The sequence below is a fragment of the Eleginops maclovinus genome, chromosome 10 (assembly GCF_036324505.1).
Source record: "Eleginops maclovinus isolate JMC-PN-2008 ecotype Puerto Natales chromosome 10, JC_Emac_rtc_rv5, whole genome shotgun sequence".
Taxonomy (NCBI): domain Eukaryota; kingdom Metazoa; phylum Chordata; class Actinopteri; order Perciformes; family Eleginopidae; genus Eleginops; species Eleginops maclovinus.
In genome coordinates, this window is record NC_086358.1 from 8,504,369 (window position 1) to 8,524,848 (window position 20,480).

A 20,480-nucleotide genomic window follows, 5' to 3' on the forward strand; every position below is an offset into this window, starting at 1 on the left:
AGAATGACTCTTTGGTTCATTCATTTACAGCTTTTAGGCATTGAACCTGTGACCCGGGGCTGCTTAAGGATTAAAGCTTTGTTTTAAAAGGGGTCATAAGACACATTTTGGAATTTGTTCCGTTAAACTACTCTGCATACAACACAAGAGCAGCAACACTGCAACTCTGGCTTTGCAGCTTAGGAGTTAAAGCTTCCACTTTGAGTTTCCTACCCTTAAAGTGTTTTCCCCTCACGCTGATCAAACTGTTTTATGCTTCGCCATCCCTGAAACGCAGTTTTTTTTGTCATCTGAAAGGTCTATTGTATGTTTAATCCACTGACAAAATCCATCCTGGATGTTGCAATGGGGATATTTTTACCCTTCAACCCTCTTCTATATTTTGCCCTTTTAGGCTCAGTGTATTATACCCTTTAAAAAAGAAAATGAAATTGTTCTTTAATTGTCTTGTAACGTATTGTATATGTTTCTTTGGGTGTCTATGTTTGGGCAAAACATAATTTGATTCAGCCTATCTCAAAAGGCAATATAAAAATCTTCCCTTCTGGACACGCATGAAAATGGATGCCTGCCTATAGAAGATAAAATAAATCCAGAAAACTAGCTGCCATGAGGGAGAGGAAACATGCTCCATGTCAATGGCCTGTGACCCCATTACTGGACTCTCAGTGGGTCTGGTGGCATCACACAGAAGGAAGTAGGAGTTAAGTTTTCTCTCCGACTCTCTGTGCGGAGAAGTCGAGTCACTCCATAAAACACGGCACATTTGTAAAGCCACCGTCTCATGGGAAAGGCTCTGGGCCTCTAATTTCTCTTCCTTGTACCTCTGACTTTTTTTTTTAAAACTACACTACACAGCTGTCATGGGAATTTAAAGACTCCAGGGTAAGTGTTTCTCATGAGCAATTGGAAACTGAAAACTTCCCTTCCTTGTAGCTAGACTTAATCAAGATTAAAGATGGCAGTCTTTATGCACAGGGTTTAATATAACTATCTGCATGGTAGAACTGTTCTTAATCAGCCAATAAAGAAAGCAAGTGTTTTGAAGCACATAATAACCATGTCTCTAAATAATATTCTTTATTTCTCTAATAAAAAATAAAAATAATCGATGTGTAACCAACTGCTGTGAAAAAAGGACATAAAATGGAAATATAAAGCCTAAAATAATTCAAACTAAAGCTGAGAATATTTTTGTTTTGGTGGTTTTGGTGATAGCATTATAAACTCATACAGCTTTGTAGCTTTCTGTAGTCTAAATTGATGTGAGCTAGTTTTTTTAAGGGATAGGGTTAAGTGGCTCTAAAAATTGGGCAAAGAATGTTAAATCTATGGCTGTTTTTTTTGTTGCATTTTTTGCATTTACCTTTGGAAAATCCCTGAAACTTAAGCTTTTCAATTATAACAATATCATCAAATGAAACAATCCTCTAAACTTCAGACCACTTCAGCATTACCATTTTCTCTTAGGTATGTCTTTGAGTTAAATGTTTTCTCGTTTCTTTTATTGTATTCTATAAACTACTCACAATTTATCTCTGTGTTGCATTTCAACAAACACTGGACTGGCTGCCATACAGGTAGAGATACATATTTAAGAAAAATTGTGGAGTGGTCTCTTAATTTTTTCCGGAGCTGTATGATTTTTATTTTTGAGCTGTTTTATGATTAAAAAATGAGTTGACATTAGGGAACTGAGAGGAAAAAGGGGGAGAGCGATCAGGAGCAACATGCAAAAAGGTCCCCGGTTGTGTTTGAACCGGGTATTTTGTCTTTATGGTTGGTGCCTTAACCCCTATTCCCCCAGGGTGCCGGTGTGTTGTACACTTGATTTATATTTATCTTGTTGAGTAACACAACACATTCAGATATTTGTTCGCAGGCATGTAACATGTTCTTGTTATATCTGTTCTCATGTCACAGATCAATATACTGTAGAATAATAACATAGAAAGGAAAGCGTACTTGGGTCTGACAAGATGGCATCCGTCTTGGGTACAAATTGGTCACAGCGCAGTCCATGGTAGCCCTCCTTACACCTGCGAGAGGGTGAGGAAAAAGAACAAGATTAGAAGTTGGACAAACCAAGCAAAAAGTACATCATGAAGAGACTTTCAGATAAGGAAAGTTGAGAGGGGGAGAACCTAGTATGGGAATGAACGGAGGGCTCAAAGTGGAGTGCTAGCTGAGGACAGAGGTGGTAGAGGGAGATACACAGAAACTGTCGAGAGGGGTGGGTTGAGAAGAAAAAGAAAGGAAGGAGAACATAGTTGGGCAGGCCTATAAGCAGCGCCTGCAGCCTCACTGATAGCACTTGACTGACAGGAATGCCAGGTCCCCGTGGAAGAAACGGGGTTCTGGGATGGGGAGTACTTGGCGTGATGAAGACCTCTGAAGATCTACAGTGGAAGGGAAGCTGCCATAGCTGTGACACTCACATAAACAACGTCTTGGCACGGTCCAGATATTTGCTTTCATCACCAACTAAACATCCCAAGACTGTTAATGCCTGCAGATCCCTCAGCAACTGTCATGAATATATCCACCGAAAGTATGCAATATCGCAGCAAAACCCTTATCGTTATACATTATTATACATTTATCATTCGTATTAATGAATTTAACAATCCTGTGTGAACCGCTCCTGTCAGAATAAAACTTTTTTTTTTTACAAAACGTTGCTGCAAAAATCAGGTCAGAAATATAAAGTTTTGGAGTTGCCCCTCTGCACTCAGCCCTAGTTTGGCACAATCCTCAACAGTTTCTATTTCAAAGAGGACTCAGGCATTTTTTATTCCGATCTTCAATAGTGGCCATACTGTGAGAACATTCAGTGGGCTGATCCATCCCTCTGCTGTTTCACGGCTTAGGGGAGACAATTGGGGGATTTGCTTTGATGTGACTGTTTCAACATTAACTTGTTCATGAGTGAGCGATATGTCAGACTTGTCTATATTTTCTCCATTTCATCAGTCGATGACATATTATAGGTAAACTGCAAGGATTTACGCTCGCAACATTATCCGTCAATATCTGTCCGCCGCATTTCCACTGGTGTCACCGATCACACATACACTACAATGTTTTGGATGAGTGACAGGCAGAAGCGGACCATTCGGTCACACTCAGCTCAGCTCGACCTGATAGCCCGAAGAAAAATAAAAAAATACATCACTGCCAGCAACAACAGAGCCATGTAAAACAAACTGAGCAGCTGTGGAGATCAGAAGTTGTAGGTAAGGCCTGTGATAAGAGTGACAACTGTGATAGACTGTCACCATTCGTTGTTTTATATCTCAAGCTGCAGCTTCCATTTGTTCAGCGTGTCTCAGCCCAATATGTGCCCTTCTTATCCATCCTCTTTCCGCTATAATGCAGTATGGAGCTGCGCAATTGATGAAAATAAATCGATATACAAACGGTATGTGGTCCTCTTATTTCACGCTGGCTCAAAGCTGAGGGTAGTGGTATTGCCCAGCGTCTGCTTTTTCAGTGGGTGACAATTTTTTTGCCGTTTGCGGCTTGTTTGACGATTTCATGGCTCAAAAGGAAAATGTTAGGTTGCACTCTGCAATATTGTTACTTGTTTCGCGTAAAATTGCACTTAAATGTCCACCAACAGAGATCCCTTCTTTGCACAAGATTCAAAAATAATTTACTTTGGTCTAACTTGCTTTGATTGAACTTGTGGCCACTTGAAACCCCAGAAACCATCGAACTCAACACATTGGATTTCTGGAATTCTGATATTTACTGTAATCATATTTGCTCTTCATCAGTAGGCAAATGGATGAAAGATGATGTAATCACCCTTGTCAGAAAAATGAACAAAAATTCATGCCCCTTTTTAAACCAAAAGTTCCAACTCCATCCCTTAGTAGTAGAAGAGAACGTGCCGCGGAGTTCTTTAGTTGCATGTTAGTCCGCCTGACCCATCGATCCTTTATTTGACTGGGGCTTATGCATGTTAGAATCTATAGCCCCAACCATGGTTCTGATATTCCTCCTAGCTGTTTATTGATAAATCCATAGCGCTGTCTGAGGTGCTGAAGAAGCAGTGGGATTTATAAGTGTGACTTTTTCTCTCAGTAGCTCTAAAGAAACCAAGAGTGTACTGAATATATATATATATCCTTTATTTAACCAGGTAAAAGTCTCATTGAGATTAAAGTCTCTTTTTCAAGTGGCCAAAAAAGCTGAATGAACAATGTTATAACAAATAAGTAATCCCTTTCTCTCCCTGCACACATGGAGAAAAAAAATACTGATAACAGTTGCTTTAAAAGGCATACAATGAAAATGTCAAAATGCCTTTCATGGTGATCAGCACTGCTGTAAAGCTGCAGGGCGTGATCGTTGGAACGATCATTTTGTGTTATGTGGCAGTAAAAATCTCTCTAACTGCACCTTTAAATGGTGGGAATCATTACCGTTCAACTGATGTGTGAAAAATCTCCTTGAAACAAACCCTTTAAATCTTAAACTTCAAACAATTTATGTTATTTAATTTCCAAAGTAATAAGCAAAACCAACAAAAGCCTCTGTATTTCTCCGCTCAGGCGAGAAAAGAAGGGCATTAAGAACTAGATTGTTTCCTGTCATTGTCTCTCACAAAGCCAGACTTACATTGCCTGAAAAAGATGACAAATTCAGTCACCTGTAACTTTATTTCACACAGACATAAAAACACCTTATTTTGTTGTGTTGACCTATAGAGAAGTTAACAGTGCTACTAACAGAGCAATCAGTTGGACTAATTCTGCTTCCTGGAGATATTTTGAACAGTGCTCCTTAGTAGTACAGATATGTTGGGCGTCAAATTGAAGAATTCATTGTTGGCAAAACGTACGTTATTGTAATGCGGATGATAGTTCATGTATTCATACAGTATATTGCCTGGCTCTTAATAACTGTGCAATTGTGAGCCAGAACTGATTTGCTGAATAATTTCCATAATACAGTGAAGTACAATAAAAATGTGAGAAGAATAGAATCTAATGGATTATTTTGGTCATTGTTTGTGATGCAAGCTTCCAAGTCATAGGCCAATATGGTTAAAGTGATCTGATATAAATGCTTTGAGAACACTAGGATCCAAATATCCATTTTAAAATCATCGTTATTAACCAAGGAGGAAAATCAAACTGAACATTTTACATGGAAATGACTAATGCAATATCAGATTAAACACCTAGTAAAAACGGTCTCTGTATGATAAAGTAATAGCTGGTTTATCAATAAGATAGTATCCCAGGAGAATCTGGACTTTTCACACATTTATTCTTATTGTTATGTACAATGTCAACCTCTTGTTAGTTCTCAAATGCAGATCACAGGGAACCTACACATCTAATTTCTTTCTTTTGGTATAAAATAAAAGCACTGTCCCTTTTTGTAGATGTCGCCAGTCAGATTTAAACAGCCAAACATGTTATGTGAAAAATCAGGGAGGAGCACAAGGCACCCTTTCAGATTTCAAGGGTAAATCGTGCCTCCCCTCCCATTGCTGGGCTCTGTCGCCCTACATCGCACCTTTTATCCCTGGGTGTGAGCTGAGACTCCTTTTTAGTATTCCGAAACACGAACCCAGAGGCAAAATGCCTGTCTGGCTATCTGTTTACGTCTGGGCTTGCTTTCTGTTTGTCTATATCTCCATCTCTCCCCTCCTGCTGCCTTTGTAGCACTGTGAAACAAGCTCAGCATCCCTCAATGAGATGCAAACAATGCTTTGTAAATGTGTTTGAGTGAACATGGCGTCGGAAGGATGATAAACAATGTTAGATAATGACGCACTTTGAGTATGTGTGTTGAGTGTCTATTTTCCAATGAGAGAAATGGTGGAACAAGAGCTTGTATTAATTCATGTGTGCGTTGGAGAGTTCCCTCATTGATGGAATTATTCAAAGATAACCCAGATGTGTGTGGTAATCAGGACACATGCGACAGCTTCCTTTAAGAAGTTTACATTCAGCAGATGCTGTTTGAATGAGCAGAACCTATAGACTTGGGGCTAATGACCTACTGCTTTAGCGCCGTCCCTGACTACCCAGCTGCCTTTGACACATGTTCGAGTCACCGAGAAAACACACCTCTGATGTCTGGAGGATGATGGAGGGGAGGGCAGCAGTGCCTCATAACTAATCACCACCCTGCCTGTTAATTAGCGTGACTAAAAATGGAGAAAAGTGTGAGTGCAAGGGGAGGGGCGGGTTTTTCAAGGAGGAAAGAAGGAAGGGAAAGTGTTCATGTCAACCTAACTTTTCATTTAATATCTAACGCCCATGCAATTAGCTTCCACATGTCCTGTAAAGAACTCCATATGAGCCATTAATACTGTAGAAGAGGTAAAGTATGATAGTGTCTTTAGTGAGAATCACTTCAAGATTTTTGAGCACTAGATGAACTTAGGCTAGGTTTTGGATGCATCCTAGTGGCCATTGATAATTGTATCCAGAAATATTGTAAGATGGATTCAAAATGTGATTAAACCCTCACACTTTGTAATCGAGTACATTGCTTATAATTTAATGTAATGTTGAATTGCACACTGACATTAGTCCTGTGTTAATCTAGATGTGTTTTGGGTAATTTGTGCTTTTAAGAGTCGAGAAAAACACTGTTTGCATGTGTTCTGGTCAATATCTTTAAACTCTTTTTTTCTTTCTTTCTGTAGTTTAACAAAAGGAATATAAATTGCACTATTTATATCACACAACTGTGAGTTTTATGTAATCAGTCAAATTCAACAGATATTGGTTTTAAAGTGTCTATATTCCGAACTACAGTAAGCTGAAAACATGTATTCTATTATAATGGAGTCAGATCGTTTTCTAAAGAGTTGAGTAGCTTTGATAAGAACTTTTGGCACCCCGTCGAGTTCAACATTATTATAATGAAACCTAAAAAAGAAACGGGTGAGTGCAGTCATAGCCCCACTCTCAGTATAAAAAGCTTTCCGACAGCACGTCTTGATTTATCTGGGCTATATGACTAGGCTTCATAACCAAGGCTGGCTAACCCTGAACTGCAGGAAATTGCTATAAACAGCTTGTTAGCTCAGCTTGCCAAAATGTAATCCTGGAAAAAAACAACTGACTTAGTAATACTGACTAAAGAAACTGCATGCTACTTAAGCTTGGCAATCGCTGTAATGTAAACATGATGATTGGGAAGTTAACAGAAAGTATCCACAAATGATTTGAAACGCAGATAATGTTGGACTGGATCCACTTTCCCTTAATTACCTGACTTCTTGGAAATGACTTTCTTCAGTCTCAGTATCAAAGGCAATCATAATTTGGCAGAGGGGTTCCTGCCACACTCAATAGACACATTCTTCACACTGCACCAAGCCTATTGAATCACCTGCCACATCTCATATTGCAAACCAACTGGTGCAGTTGATGATGTTAAGTATTACTGAATTGGGCGTTACCCCTAATTTCCATAATTTGACCTACAAGTCGTGCATAATAAAATCAAGATTTGCATATGCATGGGACGCACAGATGCACTTCGGTATAATGTTAATTGCTAAATATTGAAATACATTATTGAAATGGTTCCCTGTGTGTGGAATGTGTATACTGTGGTTTTTTAATTTGCTCATTTTTGACAAAGCACCTGCTGCAGTCCATGATATCCATCTATTTTCCTCCAGTTTTATAAATACGGCATAAGAAAAGGCTGAGGGCATGCAGTTGATTTAAGCTGCATTCTCTTTCTACCGCAGCCTAATTTTCACCACTGGGAAGGTTGGGATGTCTAACTGAAATCCATTTTTTAAGAGCAGAAAAAAATGTAGACCCCCAGTGATCTAATTTCTTTTATAATAAGAAGCATGCACACAAACATATCACACCCATCACACATACACACATGCACGCACACCCATCGCACATACACATGCTTTCACTCCCACACATGCATCTCTGCTCACTCTCAATATCAAACACTAATCAGAGGCTGACATTTCTCTCATTGTGATTGATGGTGTACGAGGGGAGACTAGGCTATGAGTTGGCTGCAATCTGCTTAGATTGTTCCATAGTTTAAAAAAACAAACATGATACAAGGCCAAACAGCCTACAATAAAGACAGTCTTCTCCCGTTATCGCACAAACCATACATATCTCTATCTGTCTTTTGCAGCAGTGCAACCGGGAAGGTACGCGGACATGAATTACACCATGAGCGAATGTGATGGATGTCGACCACTTCGTAAGAGCTGTTTACTTACAAGAATGATATGCGGCTGCCAGGATGTGAATGTGTTCAAAAGTTTAATGCTATATAGAGAAGAGGCCGAAAAAGAGGTAAAGTTATCTGTTAAAGAGCGGCTTTGCTTTCTATGAATTACAGAGACTGTGTAGATACAAACATAATGCGTGCCTAGCAGTTAAATAATTGGCATCATAAATTTAGGTAGACTTAATTACTTTGACGTCAAAACAGAGCATTAATAAAGCCATTTCATTTGCTGGGGACATGAAATGCGTGATGTATGATAAATATAAGGCTACAACACTGTGATTAAAATCTAGATTGTCAGTCAAGCAACTGTTTGTCTCAGATATTGCACTTGCTAACTCAACTACAGTTAATTACAGCTTCATTAGGGTTGTGACTAATGAGCCACTTTACTGTTATAGTAAATACTTTCTGAATAAAGTGAAGTAAGGTCATACTGTCTTAAAGTTTCACAGCTTTTTGGATATTATCCTGAAAACGTTTTGCCGGTGAATAGTATTTACAGCACATTGCATTTTCTTGAGCTGTACCCTGGCATAATAACTGCTGCAATGTCCCCATTTTGCTGCAGGGATCATTACATTTTCATCAGCTAAGACAGTAAACAAGGCTGCTGCAGCCTGTACATTCATCAAGATAAACACACACTTACGCAGCCTCACGATCAAATGTCATTGAAGTAACCAGCAAAACCAATACAATATTTTGGCCGCATGGCACAAGAGAGCAACACAGCACACAATGTTCTGGTCTGGTGTTCCCTATCTAAAATGCTCCAAGTACTCATTAAGCTCTTGAAGGATGAAGACGTCCCGGCTCGTATGCCATGCACATCAGCTGGGTTGGATGGGAAATCTCGGAGCTGGCACAGTATCACGCAGGAGTGCACACTACATCATGACGGTGCTCCCAAGCTGCGAGTCTGTAACAGGTGCTGTTTCAAAGGCCTAGAGATAACAGAGGGGAAGGAAAAGGGGTGAGAGGAGGGACACGGTGAGAGAGGGGCTGGGAGGGATCCTGCTGAAGGCAATGTATTCCACTTCATCTTCAGATATTTCTTTACCTTTTTTCCCGGGTGTGTGTAGGTGCGTGCATGGGTGCGTGGTCGCACAATTGCAAAAATATACTGGCGTTTCTATTATGTTTAAGCTCTCGAAAAATAAAGATGAATTTTACCAGCAGTCAGTATAGGTTAAATATTCATACGATTTGCAATTCCAGTGCTGAATAACACTAGACATGTGCATTGTGTATTATTAACCTCTGCAAACAACCTTATGGCTTCCCTCCATCTATTGTTTAATTATTTAGAAATGGGCTGCTCAAGTACTTTCATACTGGACTAAAAGAAAACAAACATAGAAATGTCCTTAATGTCTTATCTGTAAACATAAGCACAAAGCCCCTCATAGGGGGGGATAACATTATCATCAATCAGCTCTGTTTGTGGTGATCATCTGGCATGTTTGCAGAGGACTCGCTAAACATCATCAATTAGTTTGGATCTCGTAAGAGAGCCATACAGCAAAAAGAATCAACAGTTCTTGTTCTGCAGTGAAAGACATTTAGATAACCAGCTAATACTGCAGCTGTGTTGTCATTTGCACCAGGTTTCTGTCAACAATATTATATGAGTCATGTCCCATAGTCATGAGCGATATCTCCAGGGGCTACCATAAAAATAAGAATCTTTTAAGAGCACATTTAGTTTTGGATTCCCCAATTTTGTCTGTAATCACTCTCATCAAAACGCAGTTGTTGTACATGTCTATTGTTATGCTTCTGTGTTTCAAAAGAATAACTCATCCACAAAAATGAGCATTTGTATGCCACTCACTCAACCTATTTCACCTGTAATTTTAAAAAGAAATAAGGTTCTTCTCACATGTCTTTCATTGTCCAACAATTCCTGATAAATTGAAGAAAATATCCATCTACAAATGCTCAAAACAACTCCTGCAGTCTATTTTTAGCCTCATTATGTTGTATTGGTAATTCAACGTTACAGAGACGGAGCAATTTATATACAAATGATTATTTTGGCGGCAGAATTTGTGAAAGTCATTTCCAAGATTGATGATATTTAATGTTACATATTTTAAAACTACTAAGCTGATGAGAGATAACCGCCCAAATATTTGTGACTGAGATCATCCTGGCAGTCTTGAAGCATTTGAGAGTCATCTAAACAATATCTTCCTGAATCACCTGAGACATCTCTATAACTTTTATCATTCATTAGGGCTCTCCTCCTTTTTTGAGTGACTGCCAGCACAAGACAGAGACAACACAGACTGTTGGCTTCCTCTCTAATGATGCAGTACATTAAGAATTTAGAAAGGGGTGTTTGAACTGTACCTTGAGAGAACATAAAGTGATTATTAAACAGTAATAAAGAAGATGGTAAGTGACTGGGGGTATAAAAAAAAAAAGAGTCTCTGCTTGTCAACACATTTTTTAAAAGCCTATCTTCTTTGAAATCATATACAGGCCCCTTTAGGACCGGTGCCAATGAAACAGTAATCATGTTTAACTGTGTTACTTGGAACCGTGACAAAACATAGAAAATGCCGTCCTCACATGAGCCCTTGCCAGTGAGTAATTTAGTTTAAGGTGGGTTTGTTTTGTGAAAAGTGTGCCAAAAAGGTGTGGCTGATGACATCACCACGACAGGCGCAATAGTGAAATGAATAATTCACCACCTACTGGTAATTGGTAAGTGGGGATGTAACATCATCGTCTTGTCTGCACACATTGTATAAATGGAGGCTTGTGTCCTTGAGTAATGCAGATCGCTTGCATGTTATATAAAGGAAACACGACTTTAGTGCATTTAAATGTTGGATGGAATTAAAGTGTGTATTATCTCACAGAGCTAAAGGAGACCTTTTGTACATGCATTTGCTCTACATGCTTTAAATATTCATAAGAGTCACATCAGCTGAACATAATGATGAATTTAATTTAGTGATTTTGTACAAAGTAGACTGAAACAGTTGTCCTTTGTGTAAGCATGTAATGGTGTTCATTACTTGCTTATGAAATCTTTACCACCATAACAGCCTTTATTAATGTCTATTTCCCAGCTGTTTCCTTTAAATAAACAGTAATGATAGAGATAACTGCAAGGAAGTGACCTTTATCTAAACAAATGCCTCAGTTTGTAAATAAGCACAGCATTAAATGCAGACTACTCATGAATATTATAATGTTTGCTGTAGACTAGCAATTTAGTCTTAAAGGAGATGCCATTGCCATTTAAACATGATTATACGTGATTATAGGATGAGCGACTGTGGGGAGAACTAAATTCTGTTCATGCATTATAGTTGACTAACACTTGACACAAAGTATCAACATTTCTGGAAACACTGTCATTATCTGTCACCTCAGGAGCAAAAAGCATCACCCTCCGGCATGTTATCTTATTTTAGAGTTTACGTTAGCTTTATGTGAGACTCTCAGCAACCCATGGCTGCTTCCTCTATCCGATCTGTCTTCCCACAACTATAAGTGCTGCCTCTTTTTCTCGTCCGTGTAAATTATAGGAAATGTTTCTGGGTTTCATGCTGTTGGTCTGACAAATACAAAACAGAAATTAGAAGAAGTGGTCGTCGTTTTACAACACAACACAACAGTCCATCAAGAAAAAGAAGTAAAAAAATACCCACATGTTTTCATTCAATAGCATACACGGTTATTGGACCAACACATCGCCGCATTCAGTGATTTTTACATTAGCAATGGGTGGAAAACACTGACACTGCTAATGCCCTCAAGAGCTGCAAGTAAATACTACTATCATGCGCACAGGATTAGGTTTTCTCCGCAAACATCAATGATATTAGTTATGCCCAATTCGCCGCTTCTCATCTTGCCCTACATAGTACAAATTTGGCTCTGGTTCTTATGCATCGGGGGGATCATTCTGCTCCGTGATGCATAACAGAGTGCAAAAGTCACAGCGCCACGTGGCTCCAGGTGTTAACACTGATCTGCACTCATATCAGGAGCTCATCAAGGAGGTGGAGTCGGGTTAACTTTCTGTCTGCCAATAGCTGAGATTTGTCTTTTTCCCAGGCCCATCCCCCCGCCAAATAGGGACACAGCAGTTATTCTTTCCCCAAACTATTTTTCAGGACACTGCTGCATTTCCTGTCCAATGTTTTGGATGCTGCAAACATCTGCCACTACAACCTTAATCCTGCCTGCTACATTCAGCATGATTGAGTTACAATCATTGCTAATGGACTCCAAAGGACCCACATGTGAACACACAAACACATGCAGGACACAGCCAAGCTTTGTCTGCACATGTCTTGAAGCCAAACACTGTGTTACAGCTACAGTATCAGCTGTAAAAGATGGATTAGGGTCCTCTACAACTACTCTCACACTCAGGCACAATGTAATAAGGTAAGTGTGTGCTGGAAGAGAGAGGACACATCTTTAAGTGACCGGTTGCAGGCTGCTACTGTGCCTCCTGTGTGTCAAACATGGTATGTTTACTCCTGCCAGCTGCCCACAAGTGAGAGGTTTAGCGCAGTGTGCTCTGATAGAGACGACTGGAACAGCTTAAACTGCTCTCTAACAGAACCCAAACAAGAGTCTGGGGAAAAAAAAAAAAAGATTGCTCCCATTGTAAGCAATCTGACCGCCTTAGCCAACCAGCCTTGAATAGATGGTCACATTTCTTTACCCTGCAGGCAGGCGCCACGATGCAATGCCCTATCAAACACAATGAATGACATCGTAGCCCAGCTTGAAATCAAATTGTGCATATTGTCTTTATAATTATGTGTATACAATACCTGCCAGTGTAATGCTGGCATAATGCTTCCTAAATGCTTCCAATCATAAGTGGGTGTATGTAAATAACACACTTTGAAAGAAACTAGATTTATTTGGTTTGTATATTGCACCTAAAACTGCTAACGCTCATACTGAGGGGTACAAATGGATATGTCAAACTCAAAATGATTGATAGCTGTGACCATATAGCGAAAGCTGTGGTTATCACAAAGTGAGACCTTTCGGGGGCGTCACAGAAGGTATAGGAGCCTCAGCAACAAGAACATCACAGTTTTAAAAATCCTACAAGAGAGAGAAGGAAAATGGATTTATACGTTTTAACCTATTAAACAGCCACTGCATATTTGACTTTGTAAGAAAGCTAGAGAGAATTTGCATTGGTCCTGTGGTAATGTTTACAAATGTCCCGATGTGGTCAGTATAAACAGCAAATTCAGACACAGATTTGAGCATTTCTAGTCTAAGTAGTGTGTGCTTTTCTTCTATACATTAATATATTATAGTATTCTGTATTATTGCATGCATTTTACTTTAAAACTGCTATGCCACTTTTGCAATAACAATGTAATAATAAGGGATTTCTGATCTGATTCTAAAAATGAAGGTGTGGGCTGTAATGCATCTATTGAATTTTGGTAGCCAGTTAAAAACAATTGATACAAATCCTTATTTACTTTTTGAATTTAACGTCAAATTTTGCACACAGCACTGAATAACATATGTTATTTTGAGATGATTTTTTTGACTCATACTGCTCATACACACACATTTCCTCAATGGTTTTATCCATGCAAGTCTGAACCTGCACTCAAGAAAAATCCCTGAGGTCATACTGCAGTAACAATGTGCTCAATTTCCACACAACACACACAACAGGTATAATGCATACCCCAAATTCCTTATTTAACAACTTGAATATTCAACCATTTTTTAGGTATAATCTTGATCTTACTTTATTCAATTGTAACTTGTTGTTAAAATTACTGACTGTAAATCAAGTGAGTTAATTAACAACCACAGGATGTATTCAAAATGCGTGGCTCATGACACAGAAATATCAGCTGTCAGACTGATGGTATGTAAACATCTCAATTTGATTCTCAGAAAAAGTCCTTTCCATCCATGCATCCATCTTCTCCCGCTTTTCCGTCAGGGTCGCGGAGGTAACAGCTCAAGCAGAGAGCCCCAAACTTCTCGTTCCCTGGCCACATCAACCAGCTCTGACTTCGAAATTTCAAATCCTATTTGTAACGCCAGATCCTCTTAAACTGGTTATTAGCTTTGATATTAACTAATATGCAGTCAAACAGTCAATAGTACCCATACTTAACGCACGTCACTATTTTGACACACACACAAACACATCTGAACCCTAAAATCCATCTGGAACACAAAACAAATGTAATCCTAAGGCAGTGAGAAAACAAAATCCCCCTAAAAGATTTAAGGAATGGATTTCACATTTAAAAATGAAAAATGAGGCAGCAGGACAAACTTATAGCTGCAATGTTAATTGGAAGAGAATTGAGCTGGAGAAATAACCTCACAGTCTCACTGCAGATGTCCATATAGATTTTCCTGTGTAGACAGTGATCTATATTTACTATACACTCTGTAAATACACCAATATTTTATGATTTACCTATCGGGGAGTTTTTCATCTGAGTTAAGGCCATTTTTTAGCTCCTGGGCAGGTATGAATTGGTATTGATTAAATTCTAATTCAGTTCCCCTCGTTTCGCTGTTATTGCCAGCAGAGGCCGAGATGTACCGCCTGTCTGGGTAAATGTAGCTCGAGCACAGGAATAGATGACCTCTGTTGCTTTAATTGACCTTGATCCCATGCAGCTTGGTCACTGGGCTTTTTTTGACATGCTGGAATGTATTTATTACATTGTTAGTGGAGGAATGATATATTAAACTGCAATGAAATCACCTTAATAGAAATACTTCAAATTAGTACACTACAAATAGAAGTGCTACAAATTACTGCACTTAGCTCATGTTTCACAGCTGACCTCACCTTAAAAGGAGTGCAACGTACTGCTAAGATATGGTGATGATTCTCTCCTCATTTGTCTTAATGCCCAGAAGCACAAACAAGCTAAACCAAAATCTGCGTCTGTCTGAGGTAAGCAGAACGTTGCTGTCCTCAGCGTATACACTCCCGCGTTTAGCTTTAGGTTAAATACAGTACGTCTGTTCACGTCACTTTTCAGAACCAAAGCTAAAAGGATGAACATGAAAGTGATGGGCAAAAGAAATGAAAATGAAGGGTGGGTGAGTCTGGGAATTATGGGACGGAAACCGTCAACGCGGAGAGCATCAATGTCAGTCAGGCTCCATCCCCAATGATGGCGGCTAATTAGATTTCCCCATGCTCAACAAATCATGCTGATGGGGAGAAACATTTTGCAACTCAATAGCCAGCTGACATGTACTGATAGCATTGTCATCAGAGTCAGCTGTGCTGTCTGCTAACACGATTGGAGTGGAGAATTATGGTGATATTACACATGCATGTTATGTTTGACATGCAGTGATAGGTACTGGGGAAGGAAAATGTTGCCATAATTAGAAATGGAGACAAAAAAAGACGACCTCGAAATAAATGTATATAATTCCCTGTAAGGGATTAATAAAGTATTTCTCCTTCTCCTTCTTATAAGTTAAAATCCTAAACAGTGTATGTAATTAAACTCCGTTTGCGTCCGTACAGTATATTTGGAATGCAGGACTCAAATTTAAAGAATAACTTAATAACTTGAGTTGCCCTGCTGGTATAAAAGTAGTTTCTTATTCATGTTTTAGGCGTTGGTCTGGGACACCAACATTTAATATTGTGTTACTGTATTGCTTTACTTGGCTGACGAACTAAAGTTTTTCCTTAAAAAAACTTCAAATCCAGAGGAATCAAAGTGCAAAAACAACAATGCGTCTCATTATTATCTGCCTTTCAGTGTAGTCAGTGAACTGCTAGTTTGATTGTTGAGCTTGCTTGAATGTCAGACATGACACCCACATAACACTTTTTTTTAGATTCCTCTGTTGCAGCAAATAAAGACATTTTTTAGAGAATAAACAAGGACATGCAGTTTATTAGAATTAATCTACCTATCAAGCTGTCTCTTCAATGCGGTCCGCCCCAATCTTAATCAGCCTTGTTTATACCTGATTCTGTAAACCATGCTTTAAACGTTGTACAGGATGTTTTGTTAACACGAGCTGTAACGCCTTTTATAACCATGATATTTTGGATGCACCACATACTGTTGCTTACACTCTTTCAACCAATCACAAACTCTGCATTCTGGAGTGGTAAAAATCTTCAGTTGTATTCGTCTTGGCATACACTGGATTCTCTTTTGGGATCCAAAAAGCAGCAATTCACAGCAGATACTTGGCCCGCTCTTTATGGTTACAATAATGAAGACAAATAAAAATAACAAAAACACTAAAACGGAGAAATTCAAACAAGCCAAATGAACAGGAAATTGTGCAGGGAGGATATCGTCTTCATGTGTTCAACGTCAGATATTTGTTTCACAGGAAATGGTATTTTCTTTTACAGTGCACCTTGAAGAAAAAAATGATCATTCATTTTTCACCTGTTCCTGTCAATATTAAGCACATATTTTCTCCTTCAACTGGCTCATCTTGCATGTGAGTGCTGCTGTTGCTGCTAATTACTTTCTTACACGCTGCTGATTAGCTTTGCCTCGATCCAAAAACTCCTACTGTGTGTGTGTGTGTGAGCTTGTGCACGTGTGTGTTAGCGTGTGCACGTATTTGCAAGGAACCTAATCACTTCTGTTGCCACTAAAATAACAGCATGTCTGCAAAATCAATTTGATTGCTCCCAGTAAATACCCATTTTTAATGAAGAAAAATCAAGGTTTGTTTTCTAGCCATGAATGCAGCAATCCTCTATGCTGGACCATGTGTCATTTCAGGATGACTGATCATACATCTGCTGAATTAGCAAGTGGTGGCTCAAGATCCCACACTCCATCGTTCCTCTTTGAAGTGGAGATGATGATAGGATTACATCTTGGAGTGATCAAGGATAACCTTCAGTGTTTTATCCCTACAGATCCACCCGTTTGTCCACCTTTCTGGCAACAACATATTCACCTCGAACAGAGCGCTGCCAGATGTCTGAGCTTATTAACCCCCACACCATCTCGAGAGGAGACATTTCTGTGGTTTGTCTCACAAGTATTCCTCTCATACATGTCTAAGTATATCTGCTTTATTACCGGCAGTGCATTTAATACAGTGATGTACAAATCTAAGAGTAGAGTCAAGCAGATTACCACGTCCTTGTAAGATAACTTGCTTTCTTGGAGGAAGGCCATATAATAACGTACTTATAGTAAACTCACTGAAATATTTGTAGAAAAATAAAATCTTAATCAAAGCCTTGAAAAGATAACTGCATTTCAGATCTGTGGTGGATTGGGCAGCAGCTGCTGCAGTTGCTACAGTAAATGGGCGCAACATGAAGGCTCTAGAGTTTCTTTTTCATTTGTGCTTTTTAAGTAGTTTATTTTTGTTATTTTTCATTTTACTTTTCTTTATTTTGACTTCATTTAATCTAATATGTAAAAGTATATTAAATAGTAGCACTGCCCTTTGCCCACACTTATGCATGCACATTTGATGGTGAACAAATGTACAATTTACAGAAAATATTGAAATATTTCACGTTTTGTATTTTATATAGGCAATACATTTGTGTTTGTCATGAAGAGGACTAATATAAAATTTTGTCATTTTAAAAGAATATCCATGAGCAGTGGACGTGGAAAAAGCATGCAGTATTAAACATTAAAAACATTTTTAAAAAATATGTATCCAAGCTGTTAAATAGGGTCAGGAATCCACAGGGCACCAAACAATACATTACACCTGAGGAATTAGCTGCATGAGGAAGTATTCCAAACAAAGCCATGATGGAACAAAACATGTCATTGAACGCAAGATTATCTCCGAGACTGTTCAACCATGCCCTTCCTTGGATGACATCCACAGTTAAACAGGTAAGCAAAATTACAAAGGATTATGTTTATCAAGGCAATAATCTGAGTCGAACTGCACCATTGAATGTATTCCACTCTTGACTTCTCTCCGATGAAAGCAGCAGGAGCCTTCTCACTCCTTCCTTATCGCACTGTCAAGCCAGCTTGCCTGCTCCCACACCGCGCTTGCCAGCAGAAAGGGCACTGCTCGTTAATGCCAGTGAGCTGGAAATGAGTCACAGCACCTTGTCACGTGGCTGATCTGTACCCTGACGGCGCCCTCTGCTCAGGAACCAAAGAACATGGTTTTTCCCGCTCGTTGACATTCACTTCGGCTATCATGACTGCTGTACCCGTCAAATGGAGGGAAGAGAGCAAATGTGCATATTGAGTAAGATGTGGTAAATTGAACCGCAGGCCTTACGAGATCTTCTCCTGGTTGTAGGGCTTGATATTTATTTTATGTATTACGGTCTATTCTATGAATATATTGAACTTTAAGATCATGGCTGACTCCAGATGACCATGATTAACTACACAAATAAAAAGACTGCTGATACAAATGACCAACTGAGGTCCTAATAGATTAGTTAGATACTAAAAAGATTGCTACCTGTCAACCGAAAAGCATTTCTACGACACTGTGTTGGCAATATTTAAGTTCTGTTGCCTTAATATGTGTGATAATAACATCAAAACAAGGTTAAAAAAAAGTTCTAGTATATCCAAGTATGTGCACGCTACAAACACTGGGGAGTCAAACACACTTCAGTTATGCGTTGGTGTGCGGAGATTATATAAACATGCATCCTCTCACAGTTGATTTGCTTCAACCAGCTATGTGCTTTCAAGTGGGAAATATTTGATATAATGAGGTTATGTGCCACAGTTTTCCAGTTTTTTTGTGAAGAAGATTGAGATAGTTTTCTAAGTGACTCAGAGCTGTCACATTAGTATTACAGAAGTGTCAGGCTCCGAGAATTTAAAAAAGCTAGGCTACTCTAGGATACTGGAATTTCAAACTAATTAGTTGGAAAGTTAACGCTAATGAATAAAGAGCTACTTGCACAGTTATACATTGTATCAGCAATTTGTGATTTTTGTGTCCAGTAGTGGTAAAAATGTAGTCATTAGGTCTTTTTTTTTTGTGCCTACTTCCCTCCAGTCAAACTGATGTCTTTATATTCCATTGGTTTTTTATTCAGAATTGAAAGTACTTAACTTCAGCTGAGTCAATGCACCAAAGCTGTTGTTAAGCACCACTCAAGCAGATATGTATCTGAGTGGAGATTACCCAAAAGTAGCTGATATCACTGATGTTCAGACCTCAACAAAATGTCTTTTCTATTGTGCAGTGTCTGCTGTGGGGAATAGGTGGCCTAAATACAAAGTGACAGTGTCCTAAAGCTGAGTATTTCATTTTTTTTTCATAAGCCGTTAAAAGTATTATTATGTAATTGTTAAGAGAATGTGTTCATAGTCGGCATGATTTAGTGACTGATGCGTTGTCACATGATATGCCAGAGAGAGGGTCATGGTAGACTTTAAAGGCACATACGAAATGTGTTTAAAATCGATCAAAATCAAAGCAGAATTATTCCATATTTTTAAAAAAAAGGTCATAAGATGTTGTTGGTACTTTGTGCTAAATGCTATTGTCAGCATGCTAACATACTCACATTGACAATAATATTTGGCTAATTGGAAAACCATAATCATTAGATGTATTCGACGTACACTTCAGTTACACATTTCTTGGCAATCCATCAAGATATCTCACTGTAAACGACAAAGTTCACCCAGAGCCTTGCTAGCAGCATCGATGAAAATCCTGACAACAACAGCAAAGTTGAAAACGTGATTTTTACAGATCCTTGGTGGTCCATCAAGCCTGAGTAGTAGGTACAATGAGCCCAGCATTGTTTCCATTTTTCAGAGTTGTCTTTGTCTCTGATCTCTGCCTCTCCTTTATCTCTGAAATCACCTTCCAACATGCAGCAGATGAAATATGGAATTCACAGTGGGCTTGCTGGAAGTGAATTGCTAAGAAGAGTTCTACTATTTTCCTCAAAGGAATGGCTTATTCTTCTGCGCCAGGAAATACCTTTTTTATATTTGTTGAGATATAAAAGTTTGAACTGTAAAAAGTCAGCATAATCATCCGGCCATAAACGCTTAAGTGACTTAACACATATATATATATATATTATACACATCTGCCATACACATCTGTTTATAGTGCACATATCTATATATTATACATATCTGCCATATACATCTGTTATACATAATATATGCATATGTCCATACCTCCTCATTCAACAGTGTAAAGTATTTAAATACTTTCAATGTATTCCACATATGTATATATTTCACATCCTTAAATCTTTATTGTTG

The 20,480-nt window shown here is 38.7% G+C and overlaps 1 protein-coding gene across 1 annotated transcript in view; it reads right to left on the reverse strand.

The window, feature by feature from the left end:
- nrg3b (neuregulin 3b) overlaps nucleotides 1-20,480 on the reverse strand; it is a 173,161-nt gene that overhangs the window by 25,704 nt on the left and 126,977 nt on the right. The window contains 1 exon segment of the mRNA XM_063892699.1: nucleotides 1,966-2,039. Coding sequence (XP_063748769.1) covers nucleotides 1,966-2,039 — 74 coding nt within the window.